Source organism: Phyllostomus hastatus, unplaced genomic scaffold (assembly GCF_019186645.2).
Source record: "Phyllostomus hastatus isolate PE091 unplaced genomic scaffold, TTU_PhHast_1.1 phas_scaffold_78, whole genome shotgun sequence".
Classification (NCBI taxonomy): Eukaryota; Metazoa; Chordata; class Mammalia; order Chiroptera; family Phyllostomidae; genus Phyllostomus; species Phyllostomus hastatus.
Genome location: NW_025334041.1, coordinates 32,058,219 through 32,078,588, shown reverse-complemented (window position 1 = coordinate 32,078,588; position 20,370 = coordinate 32,058,219). Strand labels below are relative to the sequence as shown.

At 37.6% G+C, this 20,370-nt stretch overlaps 1 protein-coding gene across 6 annotated transcripts in view; it reads left to right on the top strand.

Annotated features, from left to right (window-relative positions):
* The window catches only part of CDK14 (cyclin dependent kinase 14), a 548,605-nt gene that overhangs the window by 317,049 nt on the left and 211,186 nt on the right, over window positions 1–20,370 (top strand). For all 6 annotated transcript variants that reach the window (XM_045828168.1, XM_045828171.1, XM_045828174.1 and 3 more), the window contains one exon: window positions 3,915–4,035. In XM_045828168.1, the coding sequence (XP_045684124.1) occupies window positions 3,915–4,035 (121 nt within the window). The remainder of the gene's footprint in view (window positions 1–3,914; window positions 4,036–20,370) is intronic.

Genomic DNA, 20,370 nt, shown 5'->3' with positions numbered 1-20,370 from the left:
TTTTACTGTTTTGGGAACGTGTGACAGTTGACTAGTGAAAAGTCTTTACTTCCGGACTCAGGGCAGATGCCTGTATTCACAGTGGGGATGGCCGTAGGGGCTTATGGTTGGGGTTGTGTGGAGTGCCTGCAGGGTATCCTTGTTCCTGTGTCTGTTGAGGACTTGGATAGACCCAGATCTGAAGCCCATGGACAAATAGAAGCTGGAGATGAACTCTTATGAGAAATCACTGTCCATGACAGTCAAAACAGGGCATTAGCCACAGTTACCTACAGAGTGTATACATTTGAGAAAGAGCTGGTTTGAAATAAAACCCTAGACAAAACCAGCATATAGAAGAAGATCCCAGGAAGAGGCCAAGTCACTCCTGTTAACTTCTATATCTGAGTAGTCACGGGAGTAGACTTAAAAGAAGAAGAGTGGTCAAGTCCACTGCAGCTGAGAGAGCTGTTAAGATAAGGTCTGGAGAGACTGCATCGATTGAGGCTGGATGCCGGGTCAGTTTAGGGCAAATGTTAGAAGCCATGTGATTTATTCTGTGTCCCTGCAAGAGGGCAGAACCAGGCTCAGGGCAGCAGAAGACGTTGGAGAACCATCTTAAATATGTATGAAAATGAATTATTTCATTGGGTAAGGAGGTGAACTATAAAGCTTTGAACTCTTCTGGAAATCTAAGATTCTGCTGTGTTAGCTATTATTCAGAGGTTGCCCACTTTTGAATAATGGGCAACAGGGCTTGAATAGCAGGATTTTTTTAACTGTACTTAAGGTCTTTGACTGTTAGAAATGGTAACATTTTAAAGTTGGATACTCAGTTGTTAATCAAACCACTCTAGGTGTCCATAGCAACACACACCTGCTCACGTGCACACCCACTCAGCCAAGGCAGCAGCATGCACGTAACCTGGACTCATCTGGTTAGCATTTCACTCTGCTGTTTTTGACTTTTAATTCACACTAAACATTAATGCTAGAAGTTTTGATAATAACCCATGAATTTCATCCTCTTTAAAAGGTAGTGTAGCTCTCTTCCTGTAGTGTAACCATAGCAACTGACAAGGACCAGAGAAAGAAAGCTTTCACACATGCTGTGCTAATTAATCCTGTCCTACAGTTTTCCTTCAGCTGGAAGATGCAGTTCAATAAATTTTGCATGCGTAAGTGTGTTTTGATGCATGAACTATATAAATACCTAACAATATCTTTACTAAAAATATTTGTAAAAAGTGCAGTTATATATTCCTACTTCAAAGTATACTTTCTTGTTTTTGAGTCATTGTTTTAATAATTTGCTCCTTCCCTGAAAAGTTGTGGGATTTATTTATCTTTTTAACTGAACAGCAATATTAATAGGGTGAAAGTCTTTCGTTTATCAAGATATAGGACACTTCCCACAAGAAACAGTTTTAATTGATTTTATTAAAGTAGGATGATATGTTTTCTCAAACAATGCAAAAGACCATATCTTAAAATTATAACATTCTTTAATACATGGTACCTTTACATGGAAATTATTTTAAGAAGAAACTGTCTTAACACATTGAAGAGTTAGAAATGGAAAACTCATTTTTGCTGTTAATTTGGGAAATTATGTGGCCCACATGAATAGAGTTTGGGCAGTCCTTGACTTAAACATATGGGAAGGAGGAAAATAATGTAGACAAAGCCTTTTCTAATTATATTTTCCAGATACATTTAACCAGTTTTATAAACTTATAGTCAGAGTGCACATAATGGACCTGAAATCATATATAATTTTTAGATTTATACTATTTCTAAGTTATTTTCAGGTCACGTTCGTTCTTCCTTTAAAACAGGGAAAATCATAATTTTCTATCACTGCCTGGTTTTCTGAACTGTCAAAGAAAAGCTCAGATGTTTTCCTTCTCCCACCCCTTTGGCCTTGCTTTCTGTCACAGGGCCTTAGGAAAGCCAAGGGAAGCCAGCTTGGGTGTCTTCGGCGTCCCTTTTGACTTGACAACAGCATATGGAACTAGTCAGGTCCTATTTCAGGACTGGTGCTGAGCTGTTTGTTCTCTGTACAGAAACATGCTCGTTTGAGGAACTAGACCTTTTGATGGGATTACTAAATTCTGGAAGCACAAGGACCCTCACTGTTGTCCTGTTTTTCAGTTTTGCCTGAATTGAGGTAGGAAAAAAACTTGCAGGGAAAAAATGAGAGGGATTAAGAAGTACAAATCACCTGTTATAAAAATAGTCACAGGAATGTGAAGTACAGCATAGCCGATATAGTCAATAATAATGTAGTAACTATGTGTGGTATCAGATAGGTACTGGACTTATCGGGGTTTCCACTTCATAAGTGTATAACTGTCTAATTACCACAAACTAAAAAAGAAAAGGAGTAGAGGTTTCAGAAATCTGTTATCAAAAAGCTATTCTATTTATGTGAAAAAAAGTTGGGGACCACATATATTTATGTATGTGTGTTTATGATCTGTACATTGTAGTATGGAATACTTACAGATATTAACCAATTTATAACATGCCTTTGTATCATTATAGAAACTACATTGTAGGAAAATTGAGGTACTGTGAACATAGTTGAATTAATTAGAAATTTTTTTCTCACCAGCTGTTCTATTAATTTTAACATGTACATAGAATGTACTAAAGGGAATACCAAGTGTTTAATAAACAGGAAGAAGTCACATTTCTAAGTACTACATAACAATTTAAATAAGCAGAACATGAAAATGAATTTTTATGGTAAAATACTATGAAGATGTTACATGTGCTTTCAGCACCAAAGTAGCAACTAACGCTTCACACCCAGGTAGGAGGCTGTCACACAGTTTTTATTCTTTTAAAAATAACATCTCTCAATTTTGTGTTTTCAAAAGAAGTACAGTCATTGTAGAAAACTTGGAAAAATATATTTTCTGTCATTCTTTTCCCTATGCATAAGTATTTATGATTGTGAGGGCAGACTGCACATACATGATCGGTTAACATATTACAGTCATATTACTGATCGCGGGCTACAGTGAACCGTGATATAGCAAGGGATGACTGGTATACTTCACAGGTGAGTACCCATATAGAATTTCATATGTTAAAATTATGTAGGTTTAAGAGTATAAAAAGTGTTTAAGAGCATATGAAGTGTTTATAAGAGTGTGGGAAAGGTTAATAAGAGAATGGGAAAGGTTTATAGGAGTGTAGGAAAGGTTTATAAAACCTTAAACTATATATAAATAATAAAATAAATATAACGCTGCTACTTCGAGGATTTTCACCTATTGTGGGGGTCTCTGGAATGTAACTCCCGAGATAGGTGAGGGATCACTGTACTATGACCATTTTCCCAGTTTAAAAAAATTCTTAGAAAACATTTTAATTGACTTAACTATATTCCTTTATAATTATTTATTTAGGTAGTTTTCAGATGAGCTTCCCAGGTAGCATTTCCTAGTGAGTGTTTGGCAGAAGGCTGAAACCAAAAGGAGTTTGGGGAACATCCCTTCAGAAAACTGTCATAGCTCTTCTTTCAGATTCACAGCACACGGTAGGATAACTAAGGGCACTGAGCAGTCTCGCTATATGGAAGTCTCTCTAATAACATTATTTATAACTCTTGGAACTAAAGCTCCGTGACACCTTCTTTGGAAAGTCCAGAAGATTTCTGTGCTTCTGTGTCATATCTAATCGTTGATGAATTGTTTGTTCACTCTCCTGGGATTTTATTAAATTCTTGATGCTTTATTAGGAATGCAAATGATTTATTAGCATGTGCTTCAAACGGGTAGACTTTTCTTGTAACCTTGACATCGAATTCATAATTCTGTATTACAGTGTCATGTTTGACCTTTTAAAACTGTGAAGATTCAAACTTAAATTCCCTTGTCCCATTAATGCCTATTAAACTTCTTTATGTTTTATGTAACCCACAGGTCTTGCAAGAGCAAAATCGGTCCCTAGCCACACATACTCCAATGAAGTGGTTACCCTATGGTACAGACCTCCAGATGTCCTCCTGGGCTCCACAGAGTATTCCACCTGCCTTGACATGTGGTGAGAAATGGAAGCTTTTCTCTAGCTAATCTCTCTCTGGTGCTTGGTCAGGGTCAAGACTAGACAAACATTCTAACAGTCTGAATGAAGATTAATGGCGGAGGAGTGTTTGCCTGTGTGTGGCAATGATGCTGGACTTTTAAAAAACATGATTGGGACTCTTCCCTAATCAGAGACTGCCTTGCAGATGGGGTCTGGTAATGGTTCTTGATGGACAGGAGCAGAGACATTTTTCTAACTGTCAGTGTGGTGATTTTTTTCCCCCTGAGGGTCTTAATTTATAGCTCTATTGTATAACAAGGATGTATATTTATATCTCCAAACAACAGTATGGGTTGGAAGTAGTAGCAAGCACATTTCAATTCACAACAAAGCTCACATAAGTGGTCTGAAAATTTTGGTGTCACTGTCACTGACAGGCACTAAATTTGGTGCAGTGTGCTTCTGAGAACTGTTCGTACCAATTATCTAAAATAAAACAACTACTCTTTGAAAGGTTCACAGTAAATTTAATTCGATACAGTCTCAGTTTCAGACAATGGTTTAGCATAACTTAAAAATCAATTGTAACAGGAGGCCTGGAGACTGGTGAGATTTAATGCATAATTATTATTAATGATGAAATACAAATGAAGGTGGGGTGGGCTGGGATGGGAGTAAAAAGCAGAAAACTGTACTTGAACAACAATCAATTTTTTAAATTTAAAGAAAATAAATAAATAAAATACCAGTAGATTTTAAAGATTTAGTAAAAAAAAAAAGAAAGGAAAAAGAAATGCAAATGAGTTCCCCGTCCAGTGTAATCTAAATCAAATAACCAAGTAAGAGAATAATTTTTAGCACTCAGGAAAGGCTTACTAGTGACTGCTGAGAATGTCCTTTATTAATAGAAAAAAAATCCCTTTCTAGACTTTCAACTGTATTTAAAACAAAACAGTTCACAATAGCATGTGGTTATTTTCTAGCAGGAAGCATCTTCCATGAATGACTGTGCCCATATACAGAATTCAGCTACATGTTCATATAATGTTTATGACCTCAATAAAACTGTAGCACATTTTGTTTGTCTTACTGCCTTGTGCTTACTTCACAGCTCTGCCCTCAGTTATCTTGGCTTTTAGCAAATTTGGCTGTGATGAGGTCTAGCTTCTTCCCTTATGTTTGTGATTCAGATATTTTATGGTTGGAAAATAAGTTCCTTGTGATGTAGGGCACAGCATAGATTTTTCTTAATTTAGGTTCCAGCAAACCCCCTAGGAGTAGAATTTCGGGATCTTTGAAACCACTGAAATTATATGCAATATTTTGTGTACACATGGACATATTTATTTTTATGGGGTGTAGATTGTTAGCTTTCAGTAAAGCTATGAAAGAGCTTTGTCATCAAGCAGCCTAAGATCCATTGCCGTAAATTTGTGATGCCTTATAATACATCTAATACCATCATGCATGTCCCAGCACACTGAGAGGAAAGATGACCATCTCATTGAGGAGCTGAGCTAATCATTTTTTTCATCCCACTTCCTGGCTTCTTTGTTGGTTTTCTTTGGAATTTTTTCCCCTCAAGACAGGGGCTTGGGCAAAATAGACATTTTGATCATTAGCCGTAATAGAGGAGAAAATTGTAAATAAAAGTTAAAGAATGCATCAAGATATTAGTTACTTTCCAATTCCCTTCGTTCCTTCTACCTTATGCTTTATAGTAGGCTTGTGCACGTGATCATTACTTAATATTCTTGAGTTATAGAGTGGTTTTCTCTGTTTTTTGGGTATGGAAATTCTGGATTTCCTTTCAGTGAGGTCAGTTAAGGACTCTGCTAATGGGACATAGTTTGGAAACATGTGTGGCTTGGAGCCAGTTTTGTCATAGTGCTTGGCAGTTCCGTGAAGACTCTACCCTCATAATCAGAAGAAGCTGTTTTTTTATACACTATTGGCTAATTTTTCCCAAACCTTAAAAGTGCTGTTTACATTACAGAGAGCCACATGGATTGTGACTTGCTCATACGTCTGTTTCTGATCATTAGTATTTGATCTGCAGTCTTTGTCTTCCTCCACACCTCCCATTTTTTCTTTTGCCTGTGTGTGCACATGTGTGCTCGTTCTCTTAAGGAAGAAGGCTTGGGCACTTTCTGCCCATTTGCTTTGAACAGACATAATGAAGCATAAGAAGAAGACTGCTACTTAAGTTGAAGGGAGGAAAACCGATACAAAATAGTAGACCCCAAATGCCCTTTTGTCTGCATGCAAAAATTATTTATTGGCAAAAGCAAGAAATAAATGTGTTGTTTGAGCTGTTTCCTATGCTTCTTGGCTCTTCATTCCCAAGCCCTAAAATCTGAGTTATGTCAATGCTATGCCTGTCATTCTGCATCTGATTTCGTTCCAAGCCATTTTCTAAAAGCCATTTTGTTATTATCCTATAAATCAGGTAAAATATATGTATTTTTCCAGTGAGAGGGAAGTTCACAAGGCACTGATTTTTGCATGACCAGTGACATCAATGCTGGTTACATGAAGATCTAGAAATGGGGCTGTAATTGAGTCATGGCTCAGCAGCACCAAAGAAAAGTGCAAATATTAACCCATGGACACTAGCAGGGAGGCAGGTGGCAACAGTTTCAGGCGAGTTTTACAGTTCATTTACTATCCTGGGGCAGTAGGGTAGTAACTAAAACCTAATGATTCCTACATAGTATTGCATTTTCCAGTTTTCTATTTAATAGCCATAGGCAATAAAACTATTACTGAAGACACATATGCATTAACACTGGCAGCAAGGGAGGGAAATCAGCTCACTGCATTATCATTTACTGCTCGAGGTCTCCAGCCCTGTGGTGGGTGTGAATATGCTGTGCGATTTGAGTGCTCACCAAGCAAGATCGTTTCTGATACCTCGGTCTCCCTCCATGAAGGAGGCAGAGGAATCAAATTGGACATTGTCTTGTGTATAACTTCTCCTAATTCTTGGATTTTATAACTCTTTGAAAGTCAAAGTGTAGGAAATCGCCTTTAAGCTTCTAAACCAAAGAGGCTTACCAAGTGCTGAAAACCATATTAAGAGAAGTGCAGAGGTGAAAGGCAGCTGATCTGGGTAGTTCGTTCCTCCCTGGTCAGGAAGTTCTCTTCTAACCATGGAGGTCATTGCTCTAAACAAGCTTTCCATTCCTTTATCGAAGCTTGTAAATATGCTTAGAGTAGCATTTATTTTCTAAAGCAGAAGGTCACTTGGGATTATTTGAAGGGATTAATTTTAACATAAGGTGACTAAGTTATCTTTAGCTAATAAATAATTATCTCGTCAAGATCCCAGTGCTTTGGGGGGCCACCATATTTACTAACACTACCTCGTGGTATCATGCACCGTACTTCCCAACATGCTGTGTGAAGAATGATAGTGTGTCAGTTCCTTCCTCTCCTCATCTGTTTGAAAGCTAATTAACATATTAACTACATGTGTCAAAATGTGGGGCAAATCATTTATGAATAAGCCTGTCAAATGTAATGAGATTGCATATTAAATCACCCTTTTTTGTATTCCATCTCTGATTTAAGATTAAAATTAATTTATTTAACATTGTAGCAGCTGGGTGGTTAGAAAAAAATTTCCATACCAGTCTTAATATATAGAAATGCATCTGCATCAAAATTGATTTTACATATATCAGAAAAGAAATGGCCTATTCATTGACTATTATAAGGCCATTCAGCATTGTTTTTCATTCAGTAAGCTTGGTTACCATACATACTGGCAACATACAGAGTTGCCATCATTCTCAATGATCTCTCTTGGATGAAGGAAATTTATGTAATAAAATGAGGTTTTTGAAGACTCAGGTTTGTTTACCAGTGTTTTAAGAGAGAGAATCATAGATGGATCCTACTATAGCCCTTATCCTGAAAATAAATGTGTTACATGTGAAGTCCTGACTTGAGTAATTGAGTAAGAGTGGCAATAAAAATAGAGTTTAACATAAGTAATAGTAATAATAATAACAATAGTAGACACTTTTATTGAACACAAACTGTATTCTAAGCTCTCATGCATTTTAATTATGTACCATCAAACAGTGGAAGAGAGCAAAACCCAGGCCAACCAAGTAAGATAGTAAGCAAGGTCATATAGTTGGTGAGTAGAGCCAACATCTGAATTTACTGCTAACCCACTCCGAAGCCTTTTCCTTCACAACATATTGCATAAGATTGTAAGACATTGGTTTTTCTTTTACTAGTAAAGTTATTCAAAGGCATAAATACAGTAAAATTCCTGTTTTTTAATTTAGATTGTGCTCTGGGTCATGTTGAATCCTTTGTGTGCCTCAGAGAAAGGGTATGGCTTTCACTCTCACTCAGCAGCCTTGAGGACTGCCTTCCCTCTGCCATTAGTATTCTGTATTATATAGTTGTATCAAGGAGGAGGTTCTTGAAAATAAATTTAAACCATGAGTCACTGGATGGAACACATTTTATGGGACCAATATCTTTGCTGGCATGTATTTTCCCACCTCCTAACCATTACTGTTTTATCACTTCTGCTAAAATGAATGAGTCCATTTGAAAAAAAAGTACTGGTAAGAATGAACATTTGAGTCCATGAGCTACATCAAGTCAACTAGCCGTCAACACTATTTACACATTTATAATTAATCAGGTTGTAAGATCCAAAGAAGGTTGAATTGGTCAAAAGACTCTTTAAGAGCTCTGGAGAGCTTCTCAAATAGTACGCAAGCCAGGTGACTTGCCATGTCGTCACTGACGTCCAACGAAGGAACAGGCGGCAGGCAGCGGGCCTCTGGGTGCTTGAAAGCTGAGCTCGTTGTGGCAGCGGTGGTTTCTGAGTCCACCCGTACTATTTACGTGTCTTAAAATTAGGGTGACCATATAGTACATCAAATATTCCAGAGTACCTTTGAAAATTAATAATAATTCTGCCAGAACAGTAGATGTAAAAACAGAGATTTAACCGTGACATGTGGTCATCTTTCTCATAAAGCACTGGAGCAGTAATTCGTTAAGTACTAGTAATCAGAAGAGACCTCATGCATGTGAGTGCTTAATTCACAACACAGGAGTGCTGGCTACAAAGTCAAATTTCTTGTGGGAAACTTCTGTAACATTGATTAATAATGAATACTCTCCAAAACTGCAATTCTCTAACATTAGATTTTTTTGGTATTATTGAGTGGCTGCTGAAGTGCAGAATATAGCGATGGCTTTGGCGTGCTGAAGGGAAGCAATTCTATTTTTGTCAAAAGTTTAGCATGGTATGGTTTTCACAGCCCATGTTGTTTATCAGTGTGTGTTTTCAGTGGATATGTTTGGTCACTCATTAGTGATGTTTGCTGAATAATAATATATAAAGTGAGGCATTGTATGTAGTTTTCACTACAAATCATTTTTTTGCATAAAAATGTCCCTGTTTTTATCAATGTTGGCAAAGTAATTGGAACCCACAAATTAGTTTTTGGGTGGGTTTTAAATAGCTGATCCCCATTACTAACTTTCATGATACTGAGATAGCCCTTAGTATACTCACCTGCTTCACTGGTTTGTGAGAATAGGAAGAGATGCTTAAATGTGAAATTCTTTAAGAAATATAAGACTCCACAAATGTTGAGAATAATGTTCTTATTTGGTTTTAGTCTATCAGCCAAGCAAAATACATTGCATTTTTATTGGAGTACAGGCATGCCACAGAGATACTGCAGGTGTGTTTCTAAACCACCACAACAAAGCAAGTATCGCACTAATGCGAGCTGTACATGTTTTGCTGGTGGAGGGCCTTGCCCTCAATTTGTAAAAAACACATCTGTGAAGCACAATAAGTCCAAGTGTACCTGTATAGCATCCAAGGGTGTTACAGGATATACTAAAGACAATAGAAGCTGCTGTATTAGGTTTTTAAGAAATCAGCATACCATTTCTGTCTAAAGACTTAGAAATTTGGTCCAGGATGCTCTCATCATGTGTGCGAGGGTGGGGAGGAGAGGGGTTAATTCGTAAATACCTAAATTAGTGCTCAAAGTTTAGAGAACATTGGGTGTATACTGGCACCTTTTGTGTTTTAAGTTGTGTATGTATTCATGTAGAAATCAGTTCTCTGGTCATGTCCGTGGTTTGCTGTGTAAAGGAGAGTCAGTCTTGTAGCAGAGGACACATTGGAAGCCTAAATTAGATTCTGTCGCCTCCAGACCTTCCCACGTGACCTTGGTTGACCACATCCGTTAACCGTCTTTATCTTCAGTGTCCTTATCAGAAAACTCTGACAATGAAACCAATTTCAGGTATAACTAATAATTAATAGCTGCCACAACAGTAGCAGTAGCAAAAATAGTAATTTCCTGCCTCACTCATGCTCACCCTCTAATTTCCCAGAAATTACTTTCAGCTCTTTTCGTGTCTACCTCTATATGTCTTAAATAATTGTTTATATTGCTATATATTGATTTACTGTTTTTAGATGTTATCTACTAGGTAGGTGTTATGATAAATATAGGTTTAATTTTCTTCCATCAGCTGCCCCCCAGCTCACCCCATTCTCCCAATATAGAGGCTATATCACATTTTGAAACATTAATATGTGAATATTCATACTTAAGTCAACTAGTGTTCATGATGTGTATATTTTCTTATATAACCTTTTGTTCTTCCTAGACTTTATAATTGTCTCTGATTTTTATTAGTTGTCTTTGTTCTTATTCTTAATTATTTATAGGTATGAGAGATACGTTAATTATGTATGAAAAAATTCCAAATGCTCAAATGTATCAGCAAAATCCTCAGTCCCATTTAATTTTCTTGCCATTGCTCTGTCAAACTTTTCCTTGGAGTTTTGCTCTCTCAGCGCTTCGATTTCTCACTTTAGCACAGCTGCCATCTTTCAACTTCTGCCTGCCCCTCTCCTGTTGTTGTAGGTCCTAAGTTGGTTATTCTCTTTCTCTTCAAGTCTGTTCTCCACCCTCTTCTGTCCTGCCCTGTGTCCTGGATGGCCAGCCCCTAGGGAATACATCCAACATCCTCCAAGCTGTCTTGGCTATAATTCCAGTTGAGTTCAGGCAATGGACAAGTGGGAAGAGAGGGAGATGGAATATTCTTTCCTAATTCTTCCCTACTTTCAGCCTGTATTTCTGGAAATGGCTGACTACAGCTTGTATGGGGAAGCCCCTCCTCTTCCATGGATCTTACTGTCAGAAGATTTCAATAACACTTGACCTTTTTAATTCTATGGGGAATAATGGCATTTAGGTCTAAGGCAGGTCATGGCTTTCTGCTGGGGCCAGCCTCTTAGTGTTTCAATATCCTATTGGTTCTCTCACACCTCTGGAGGTGGTTGCTTCATTCAAGTCTATTCTGGGTTGGATTCTTCTTTACTGCTTACAGAGTCCCCCTTTTTCTGAACTCCTTGTCGTCTTCTTCTAGTTTTCTAAGAAAGAATCCATTAGAGTTACAGTTTTCAAATTCATAGTTTTCTGAAAATCTCTTTCTTCTACTTCCCACACATGCTTGATAAAGTTTCAAACAGACTATGTAGTTAGGCTTTTCCTCTCAGAGTTCTGCATGCCTTGCTTAATTTCTTCCGAGCTTCTAGTATTGCTGCTGAGAAGTCTGACTCCATTTGATTTGCACCCATTTGCGTGCCTCTCGTACTTTCTCTCTGGAGAACCTTAGGCTCTCTCTATCCCTGGTGTTCTAAAATTTTATGATAATTCAGTTTGGATGTGTCTTTTTCTGTTGGTGCTGGGTACGTTTCCTTCAATTTGAAATATAAAGATATCCGTTTCAGTTCTTAGAAAGTTTCTTGAATTTTTTTATTCATTGATTTTAGAAAATGAGAGGAAGGAGTGTGGGGAGAGACATCAATTTGTCGTTCTACTTATTTACTCATTCATTGGTTCTTTCTCATATGTGCCCTCAGGGGAATTGAACCCGCAACCTTGGTGTATAGGGATGGTGCTCTAATTGCCTAAGCTGCCTGGCCAGGGCCTTGAATTTGTTTTTTAATGATTTCTACCTTTAATGTAACTGCCTATGGTCTGCCTAGATTGCCACAACTTCATCCACAGCTCTGGAAAAAGGTTCTCTCTCATTCACTTGTCTCCTCATCTATTTATTTTATCCTTGTTTAAAATGTTATTCCTTAACTGACACTTTGGTCACTTTGGGGAGAGAAGGGGTATCTATACACATTTGTCTGCCTGTCCTGCTCATGGTGACAATATAATATTTGTGGCTTTAACTATGGGTGATTGACTACTAAGGTCTTTGCCCTGAAGAAATTTGTGACTTTCTTGGACACAGATTTGAACTACAGGTTCTGATGGGTGAGAGTCAAACAGCAAAATGTAGGCAAGAGCCTGACTGCCAGCATCTTAGCGTGGTGGTGGAGATTTGTAATCCCAATCACTTAAGTGTTAATGAAATAATGGCATCTTACTTATGAAAAAAAAACTTGACAAGAAAGGCATATGCTTTTTGATGAGCTAGTGGTGAAAGAGAATAGACTGTGAAATGATACTTCTTAAAAAGATAAAATTTTACATGAATTTAAAGAATTGGTTGTAGAAAGTAGACCTTTGGATCAATGATATGTGTGAATCCAATATTAGCTTGCTATCAAAAAGATCAAAAGCAATTACTGAAACTTTCAATAAATGTTCCACTCAATATAAAGTTTCTAATCCAAAGATGGTGAAAAGGTAGACTGTTAACTTATATGCCCAGGAAAGATATAATTGAATGGGAATGTGATAGGAGAGAAATTGGGAGCTTGGGTAAACATTGTTGTGTGACTATGGTTAGTAAAGGGGTTTGGGTATCTAGCTCATACTATTCCTTGAAGGATGGAAGTGGGGACTTCTATGCTGTTGTGACATTTGTGAATTAATTCCTTTGGGCACTGCATTATCTGCAGTGCATTTTCATTAAGAGTCACATTTTTACTTACTGGTATTCTGCTGTATGAATTAATATAACTCAATGTACTAGTAGCTTTATTGATTTTAGATGCCATGTTATATAACTGATAAACTTAGATATTTGTTTTGTTTTATTTTTTTATTTTTTGCCCATCAAATGTATTGTCCTTGGATTCCTATTGGTAAAAGATGCGATCAAGGGTAAAAAAGAAATAATACAATAATTGAAAAAGAATTAAAGTCAAACTTAACTAAAATAACCTATTAGTGGCCAAGAAATAGCCTACTAACTTCCATTAAAAAATAAAACTTAATCATAGTGTCTTACAAGCATTGAGTAAATTAGTAAAGACAGAATCTGAGTAGCTTCCTGGTTTTTTATGCATGTATGGGTTGTTTATCTTTTGCTCTGTCGTTTTATGTTTCTCTGTATCTCCATGTGAGACAGCAGCCTCCAAGAATGACGTGTTTATATACAATTGCATTTTGTATAGAAATATAGAAAGGGTTTTCTGTTCTTTCTCATCGATACTTTAATGTTCTTCCTTGATTGCTCGCTTTTACCAGGTTCGCTTTTGAAAACAATATATTTATGGCCTAAGGTAAACTCAACAAATTAAAAAGAATTATCAACTATATAAATTTTCATCTGTCTCATGTATTTAATCCTAGCATATTCAATTTAGAAATTGTTTCAGAATTTTAGTAACCCAGTGAAAAATTCATGATTTTTTACTGTTGTTGTATGGTTGTTTTATACCCCACTCACCAGACTCTGAAGGGGCTTGCTTATGCTGCTCACACTAGCTGGTTGGTGGTAGCACAGAATTAAAACAACAGCAGCAAACACACCTCCAGATTCCCAGGGCAGCCCCCTGCCCACAAAGATCTCTCTTACACAATATGAATATCTTCATTCATTCATTCATTCAACAGAACCTTACGGAATTTTTAGAGGTTTGGCAGTGAAAAGACCTGGTTCCTGGCCTCAATCACCACTCACTGGTGCTACTACTATTCACAACTCCAGGGGGCTTCATTCACATTCCAGTCTGTGTGCAATGTCCAGTTTACACAGCCATGTTCCAGGGAAAGTCTTTGAGAATATTTCAAGAAGCCCACAAACTTCACCAAAAAATGGACAATGAGGATTTACAATGCAAAGGTATTTGCCTTCAGATTTTGCATATATTATCTAAGACATCAGATGGTTGTCAAATATTCTCTCAGTTACTCACTTCATGATATGCTAGATATAATTTCTCTAAAAAAACCTTTAACATAGTTAACCATCAACAGTTTTTTTTCTAATTCCCCACATTCTTGCAGGAGGGTTAATACATTTGCAGGAGAAATCTTATAATATGACTTCCTTGTCCTACATCAGCTGTCATATAAACAAAAACTAAAGACATGCAAGTCTTATTAATTTTTTTCTTATTCTGACTGGTCTGCAGTTATTCCTTGGAGAAGTGCTTTCACTGGTAGCATTTTAAATGACTAATCAAATGGGGCTGTGCTCTTCCTTGGTTGTTCCAAAGTACAAGACAGTGTTTCTCTGCTATTGAATGCAAGCTTTGGGGTTTTACATTGTTTACTTGTTGAAGACTTTCGGTAAAGACTTTTCCTATTTATATTTTTTAAAAAGTTAATTGTGCCTGGTTCTGGATGTTCCCAGTTTGAATGTTCTCAGCTATCTATAGAAACTGGGGCTGTTATTTTAAAACTTTATCTATAGGATTCTCGTTATCTACAGGAGTCTGTTTTGAGTTTTCAAGCATTTTTAAACATAGACAGCCAGCCTGTTTTCAGTACATTGGCAATGGTGGTAGACTAGTTTTTAAGGGTAGTTTCATTGTGTGCTCAAACCTGATTTTTGAGGACTTGATTTTGGTATTATATTTGTCTTTCATAACACTTATGCCACCAGGAACAAGAACAAATTTGCTACCTCTATTTCTTCTTTTTTTCTCTCTTTCTTCTTTTGTGCTCTCAACAGACTGACCAAATAAAACCCCTTTGTTCCACCTGCAGAGGCAGCACGGCATCGTGAAGGGACCATTGGCCCCAAAGTCGGAGTCAAGGTTTCAGGTTCTGAGACTGAAACTAAGACATTGAAACATGTAATACAGTTTCCTTAGATGTAAAAGCCACAGCATTGTCTTAGGCATTCTCTGAAATTCCCCATCTCTAAATTTTACCATTTGAGTGAATTGTGCTGCTGAACCAGTGGTTTCCATGGAGACTGCTGGAATTCCTTCAGAGTGACTTATAAATCAAGTTAGGGTTTAGGTATTTTGATGAAATTAACTGAACTGATTTTTCTTTAGTGTTTAATTTTATATAATACTATTCGTTCTACAACAGGTTTCTTTCTCTGTTGCAGTTTATTTTGTGTACTGCTCAGATTAGTTTATGAAACACACTCAGTTATTTTAAAGTTATTTATTGAACATGTATTTTGCACCAGGCACTGGGTCAGGTCCTGGGGCTTATAGAGATGAAAAGGACCCATTCATGCCTTCAAGGTCCGATGGAAAGAGTGTGATGAGCTGTAAGACAGGCATACAGTTGGTACACTGGTGGCTCCAAGGTGACGGTGGTAAATTTATCCTTGGATTGTTGAGGAGAGGTGGGGGTTCAGAGAAGATGTCACAAAGTGGTAATTATGTGGGCTGACTTGTCAAAGCCATCTGCAGTTGACAAAGCCGGGGTTGAAGGTCATGAAGGCCATGCTGTAGATAGACTATCCTACCAGCTGGGGAAACAGCTGATATTTGTGGGTGGGAGAAGGACATTGTTTAAGAAGTAGGTAGAGGCAAAAGAAGGATGGGGGTGGGCATGGTGGTTGGAGACCACAATGGAGGGATATTTAGGAATAGTCAGGGTATGACAACGTGATGACGGAATGAGAGCAGTAAGGGAAGACAAGGGTTTTGGGTGATTCCATGTTCTGGCTCAGGGAACTGGACCAGAAAGCAAAAGCTTTGCCATTTGATTAAAATATATATACATATATTTTATATATTTATATTATATATATATACTATATTACAATTACATACAAATATATATATCCTAGAATATATGTGTACTGAAATATATATATATAAGAGAGATAGATTTATGTTAATATGTGTGAGCAAGAATTATCACTGTAACTGGAGCATTGATGCTGGTCGCTATGTTCGGTGGTTGGGTTCTTGAGCTCCCTTGGAACTCCTATTTCAGATGTCAACGCTGGTAAGGAGGCTTCCACTCACCTGCCTACTACCTCTTCCCAAGTCAGCAGCCAGCCACCCTGGGCCTTGGCCTTACTCAACTATATTAGCTACCTGGACTTCATGCTTTTGTTCTGATGGGTTTAATTTGTAAGTGTGCCTTCTTAGAGATACAATTTTGTCTCATCATTTGAAAAATAAAAGAGTTGCCCGTTATATAAAAAGTCTATTTTTTGAATTGGATGTTTTTTGAGATGGGCTTTTACCCACAGTATACGTTTGGTTTGGCTTTCATTCCTGGAGAACGAAGCACCCCGTAGAAGTATTTGACTAAGATGTATTGTGCCTATCTGTGCTTAATGAAGCACTAACCACGGTAACTGCTGAGTGACAGTTTAATCAATTCAGTTCCTTCAGTAGTCACCAAGGGCATGTGGAATGTAATTTTTTAATCTTTCACTTTTCAAATACTGCAAGTACCAACTTGAAAAGAACACATCTATTATGTGTAATAAATTTTCTTATAAGTTATTGCAAAAACATTTTTTTTTAATTTCGATCTTTTTGAAGATAACCTCCTAGGGAACAAAACCCCAGTCTGTTATACAAACATATACATTTCAACAGAGAGAAGTGAGATAAACAAATGGACATCTTGGTACATCGGCTCGCACTAACTGTGATTGCATAATGGTTTACTTCCGTGGACCATAGCTAAATAAAATGGCCTACTAGGTTAATTAATGAGGAACCTCTCTGAGCTCCTATTGCATGTTAAGTTCAGGTTGTGTTTAGCATTTGACATAATTTATTTCACTAGTCTACTATTTTTTGTTGTTGTTGTTCCCTTGACTGGAGCCTGAATCTTTATTCAGAGAATGAATCCAAGTTATAAAACTCCTTTCAAAACAGAATTACCTAGATTCCTGTCCATTCCAGCTGCTCAGGTTCTGGTCTTCAACCTGCAGCATCAGCCCTCCCTCCAGGCTTGTTAGAGCTGCAGGATCTGAGTCCTCCGCCCAGTCACAGCCCTCCTCTAAGCAGGTCCCCATGTGATGGGCGTCCACATGAAAGACTGAGCAGAGCTGCTTTCAGATGCTTTTTTGTTTTCACGGCAGACACACAGGCTTTGAGGGGATTTCTCCTGGTGCCATAATGTTGAAAGAGGGGAAGGCAAAACCTGCGGCGAGTTATGGTTCTGTTCATCTGTCCTCCTAGCAGAAGCAGCTTGACACCGTCTTTATCTCCAGCCCTCTTCCCGATTCTCTGAACTGAAGTAGAGGCCTCATAACTTTCAATTACGGAGCGTGGAATGAGAAGGGGCAGGCAGGTCTCCCCCATGGTGAGAGTGTGAGCTGACGGGGTCACTGCCCTCTCTGTACATAACTCAAATGCCCAGGCTGCAATGTGTCCGAACCCAGGCTCTGGTCAAATGCTGCCCCGTGGGAACGAAACTGTCACTCTCTGCTTGAAGCTCTCTACCCTGGGGAATCTCAAGCCTTTGGTAATAAATGGATGAAATTAGAAGCTTTAATCTAAGAGGGGTTTTTTTTGAGATTTTAATTGAACCATGCTTTCAAATATTAGTCTTTTTACATTGTCTACCGAGGTGGAAGCAAACCAGATCATTTCCCCAGAAGTGCCCTGAGAATGAGGGAGAAGGAGAACAGTGTTTTATTTTGTGATGGCCAAAACAAGATTAGTGTAGCTTAGATAAATAATAATGTCTAGGTCCTATTATATACTTCATTTATTAGGTTAATTGGCATCTTGCAACATCAATGTCTTCATGAGAAAATTGAGTACACTACAATTGAAATGCCATGTGTCAAATGCAGATATTATTGGAGTAGAGAGTTGATGGATTCAGTTAATCCCTGTTGTAGTTGAAAGATACGAAGTTGCCCTGCACCGTGGTGTCCCAACAGGATTTTAACACATAGGTAGTTCATGCACAGGTAGGTCACACTGCATCTTAGCTGGTGATGGAGTGACCCAACCCTCTTTGATCCAGGTCTGGGAGGGCTGTTACAGTGCCATAACCCCTCGGCTCTTTTGAACTTTGTATTTAAAACTAACAGCTTATGTTCTGAGAAAGATGATAGTGGCTAATATACTTACAAGTTAATAAATTACAGTAGTAGGAAGAGCTATGAGAAGCATGGAATTAGGAGATTACTGACCCAGCCAGCCCGAGAGAACAGGCAACCTTCCCAGGGAAGTGACATTGAACTTGTTCTTCCCTACTCAGGTGGAGGGAAGTTTCTTGCCCCTTCCATGTGAATTCTATTTTTTTTCTGCATTCCAAACTTCCCCCATTGCCCAAAATCAATAGTTTAGATACATTTTTTCATCCTGAATTTCTTTACCATGGGGAATGTATGTCAGCTTTCGAATACCTTCACATCCAACTTATTCGTGAATTAGCTTGCTGACCAAGTTAAGTTTACCTCTTATTGTCATTTATATTCTAGCCTTCAGTGGCTCACACTGCTTTCAAGAAAAAAGTTCATCAAAATGCAGTGGGGTTCTTTTTTTTCTCATATAGGGAAAATTCAAAATGCTGTGGGCCTTCTATTTAAATGACTTCATTCTATATACTGTCCCAAAAAGATGCTTTGCTTCTTCATTCTTTTTAAAAAATAAACTTTTTTTATTTTTTGCAGAGGGAGAGGGTAACTGACAGCTTTTATTATACTATTTAGAAAATAAAACATGAAAATATTTAAGGATACTTTGTCATTATTATGGATGTCAACAAAAATTGATGAAACATTGTTTCTGAAGGAAGATTTTTGTAGAAAATATTTTAAATGTGTCATTTTTCTTTTTCTTAATTTAATTTTCATTGTGTTTTTTATTACCATTTGGTTTGCTTAAAGCCCCCACCCCTAGCAATCACTACACTGTTTGTTGTCCATGCCCATGAGTCCTTTTTCCTTTTTGCTCAATCCCTTCACCTGCTAACACCCCCAACACGCACTCTAGCTGTCATTTTCTCTCAATCTGTGAGTCTGTCTCTGTTTTGCGTGTTAGTTCAGTTTGTTCATTAGATTCCACATATGAGGGAAATCAAATGGTATTTGTCTTTCTCTGACTGGCTTATTTCACTCAGCATACTGTTCTCCAGGTCCATCTATACTGTTACAAAGGATAAAATTTTCTCCTTTTTACAGCTGAGTGGTATTCCATTGTGTAAATGTCCCATAGTTGTTTTTTCCACTCATCTGTTGATGGACACTTGGGCTGCTTTCATATCTTGGCAATTGTAAATAACACTGCAGTGAACATAGGGGTGCTTATTAGTGCTCTTTTGAATTAGAGTTTTGGGTTCCTTCAGATGTATTCCCAGAAGTGGTATCACTGGGTCAAAAGGCAGTTCTATTTTTAATTTTTTGAGGTATCTCCCTACTGCTTTCCACAGTGGCTGTACCCGTCTGCATTCTCACCAACAGTGCAAAAGAGTTCCCCTTTCTCCAAAGGCTTGTCAGCACTTGCTTGTTGATTAATTGATGATGGCCATTTTGACAGATGTGAGATAGTATCTCATTATGGTTTTAATTTGCATCTCTCTGATGATCAATGACATTGAGCATCTTTTCATATGACTATTGGCCACCTCTATGTCCCTTTGAAGAAGTGTCTGTTCAGATTTTTTGCCCATTTTGTAATTGGGTTGTTTGTTTTTTGGGTGTTGCATTTCGTAAGTACTTTATAAATTTTGGATATTAACCCCTTATCAGATGTGTCAGCAAATATGTTCTCCCAATTCTGTGGGTTGTCTTTTGATTGTAGAATAACTTTAGATTTATAGAAAACTTGCAAAGACAATAGAGAGTTTTCTATATACTTCTTACCTGGTTTCTCCTATTGCACATTTGTCACAACTAAGGAAACCACAGTGATATATTACTATTAACAACTTTATTTTGATTTTACTGGTGTTTCCCTAATTTCCCTTTTCTATCTTAAGATCCCATTCAAGATACCACATATATGGCTGTCCTATGTCCTTATTATGGTAGTGTCTCAGACTGTCCTTGTTTTTCATGTCCTTGACAGTTTTCAGGGTATTAGTCAGGCATTTTGTAGAATGTTTCTACTTGGAGTTGTCTAATGTTTGTAGGAGGAAGACTACAGAGTTTAAATGACTTTATCATCACACTGTATCAAGGGTACCTGCTATCCACATGACTTAT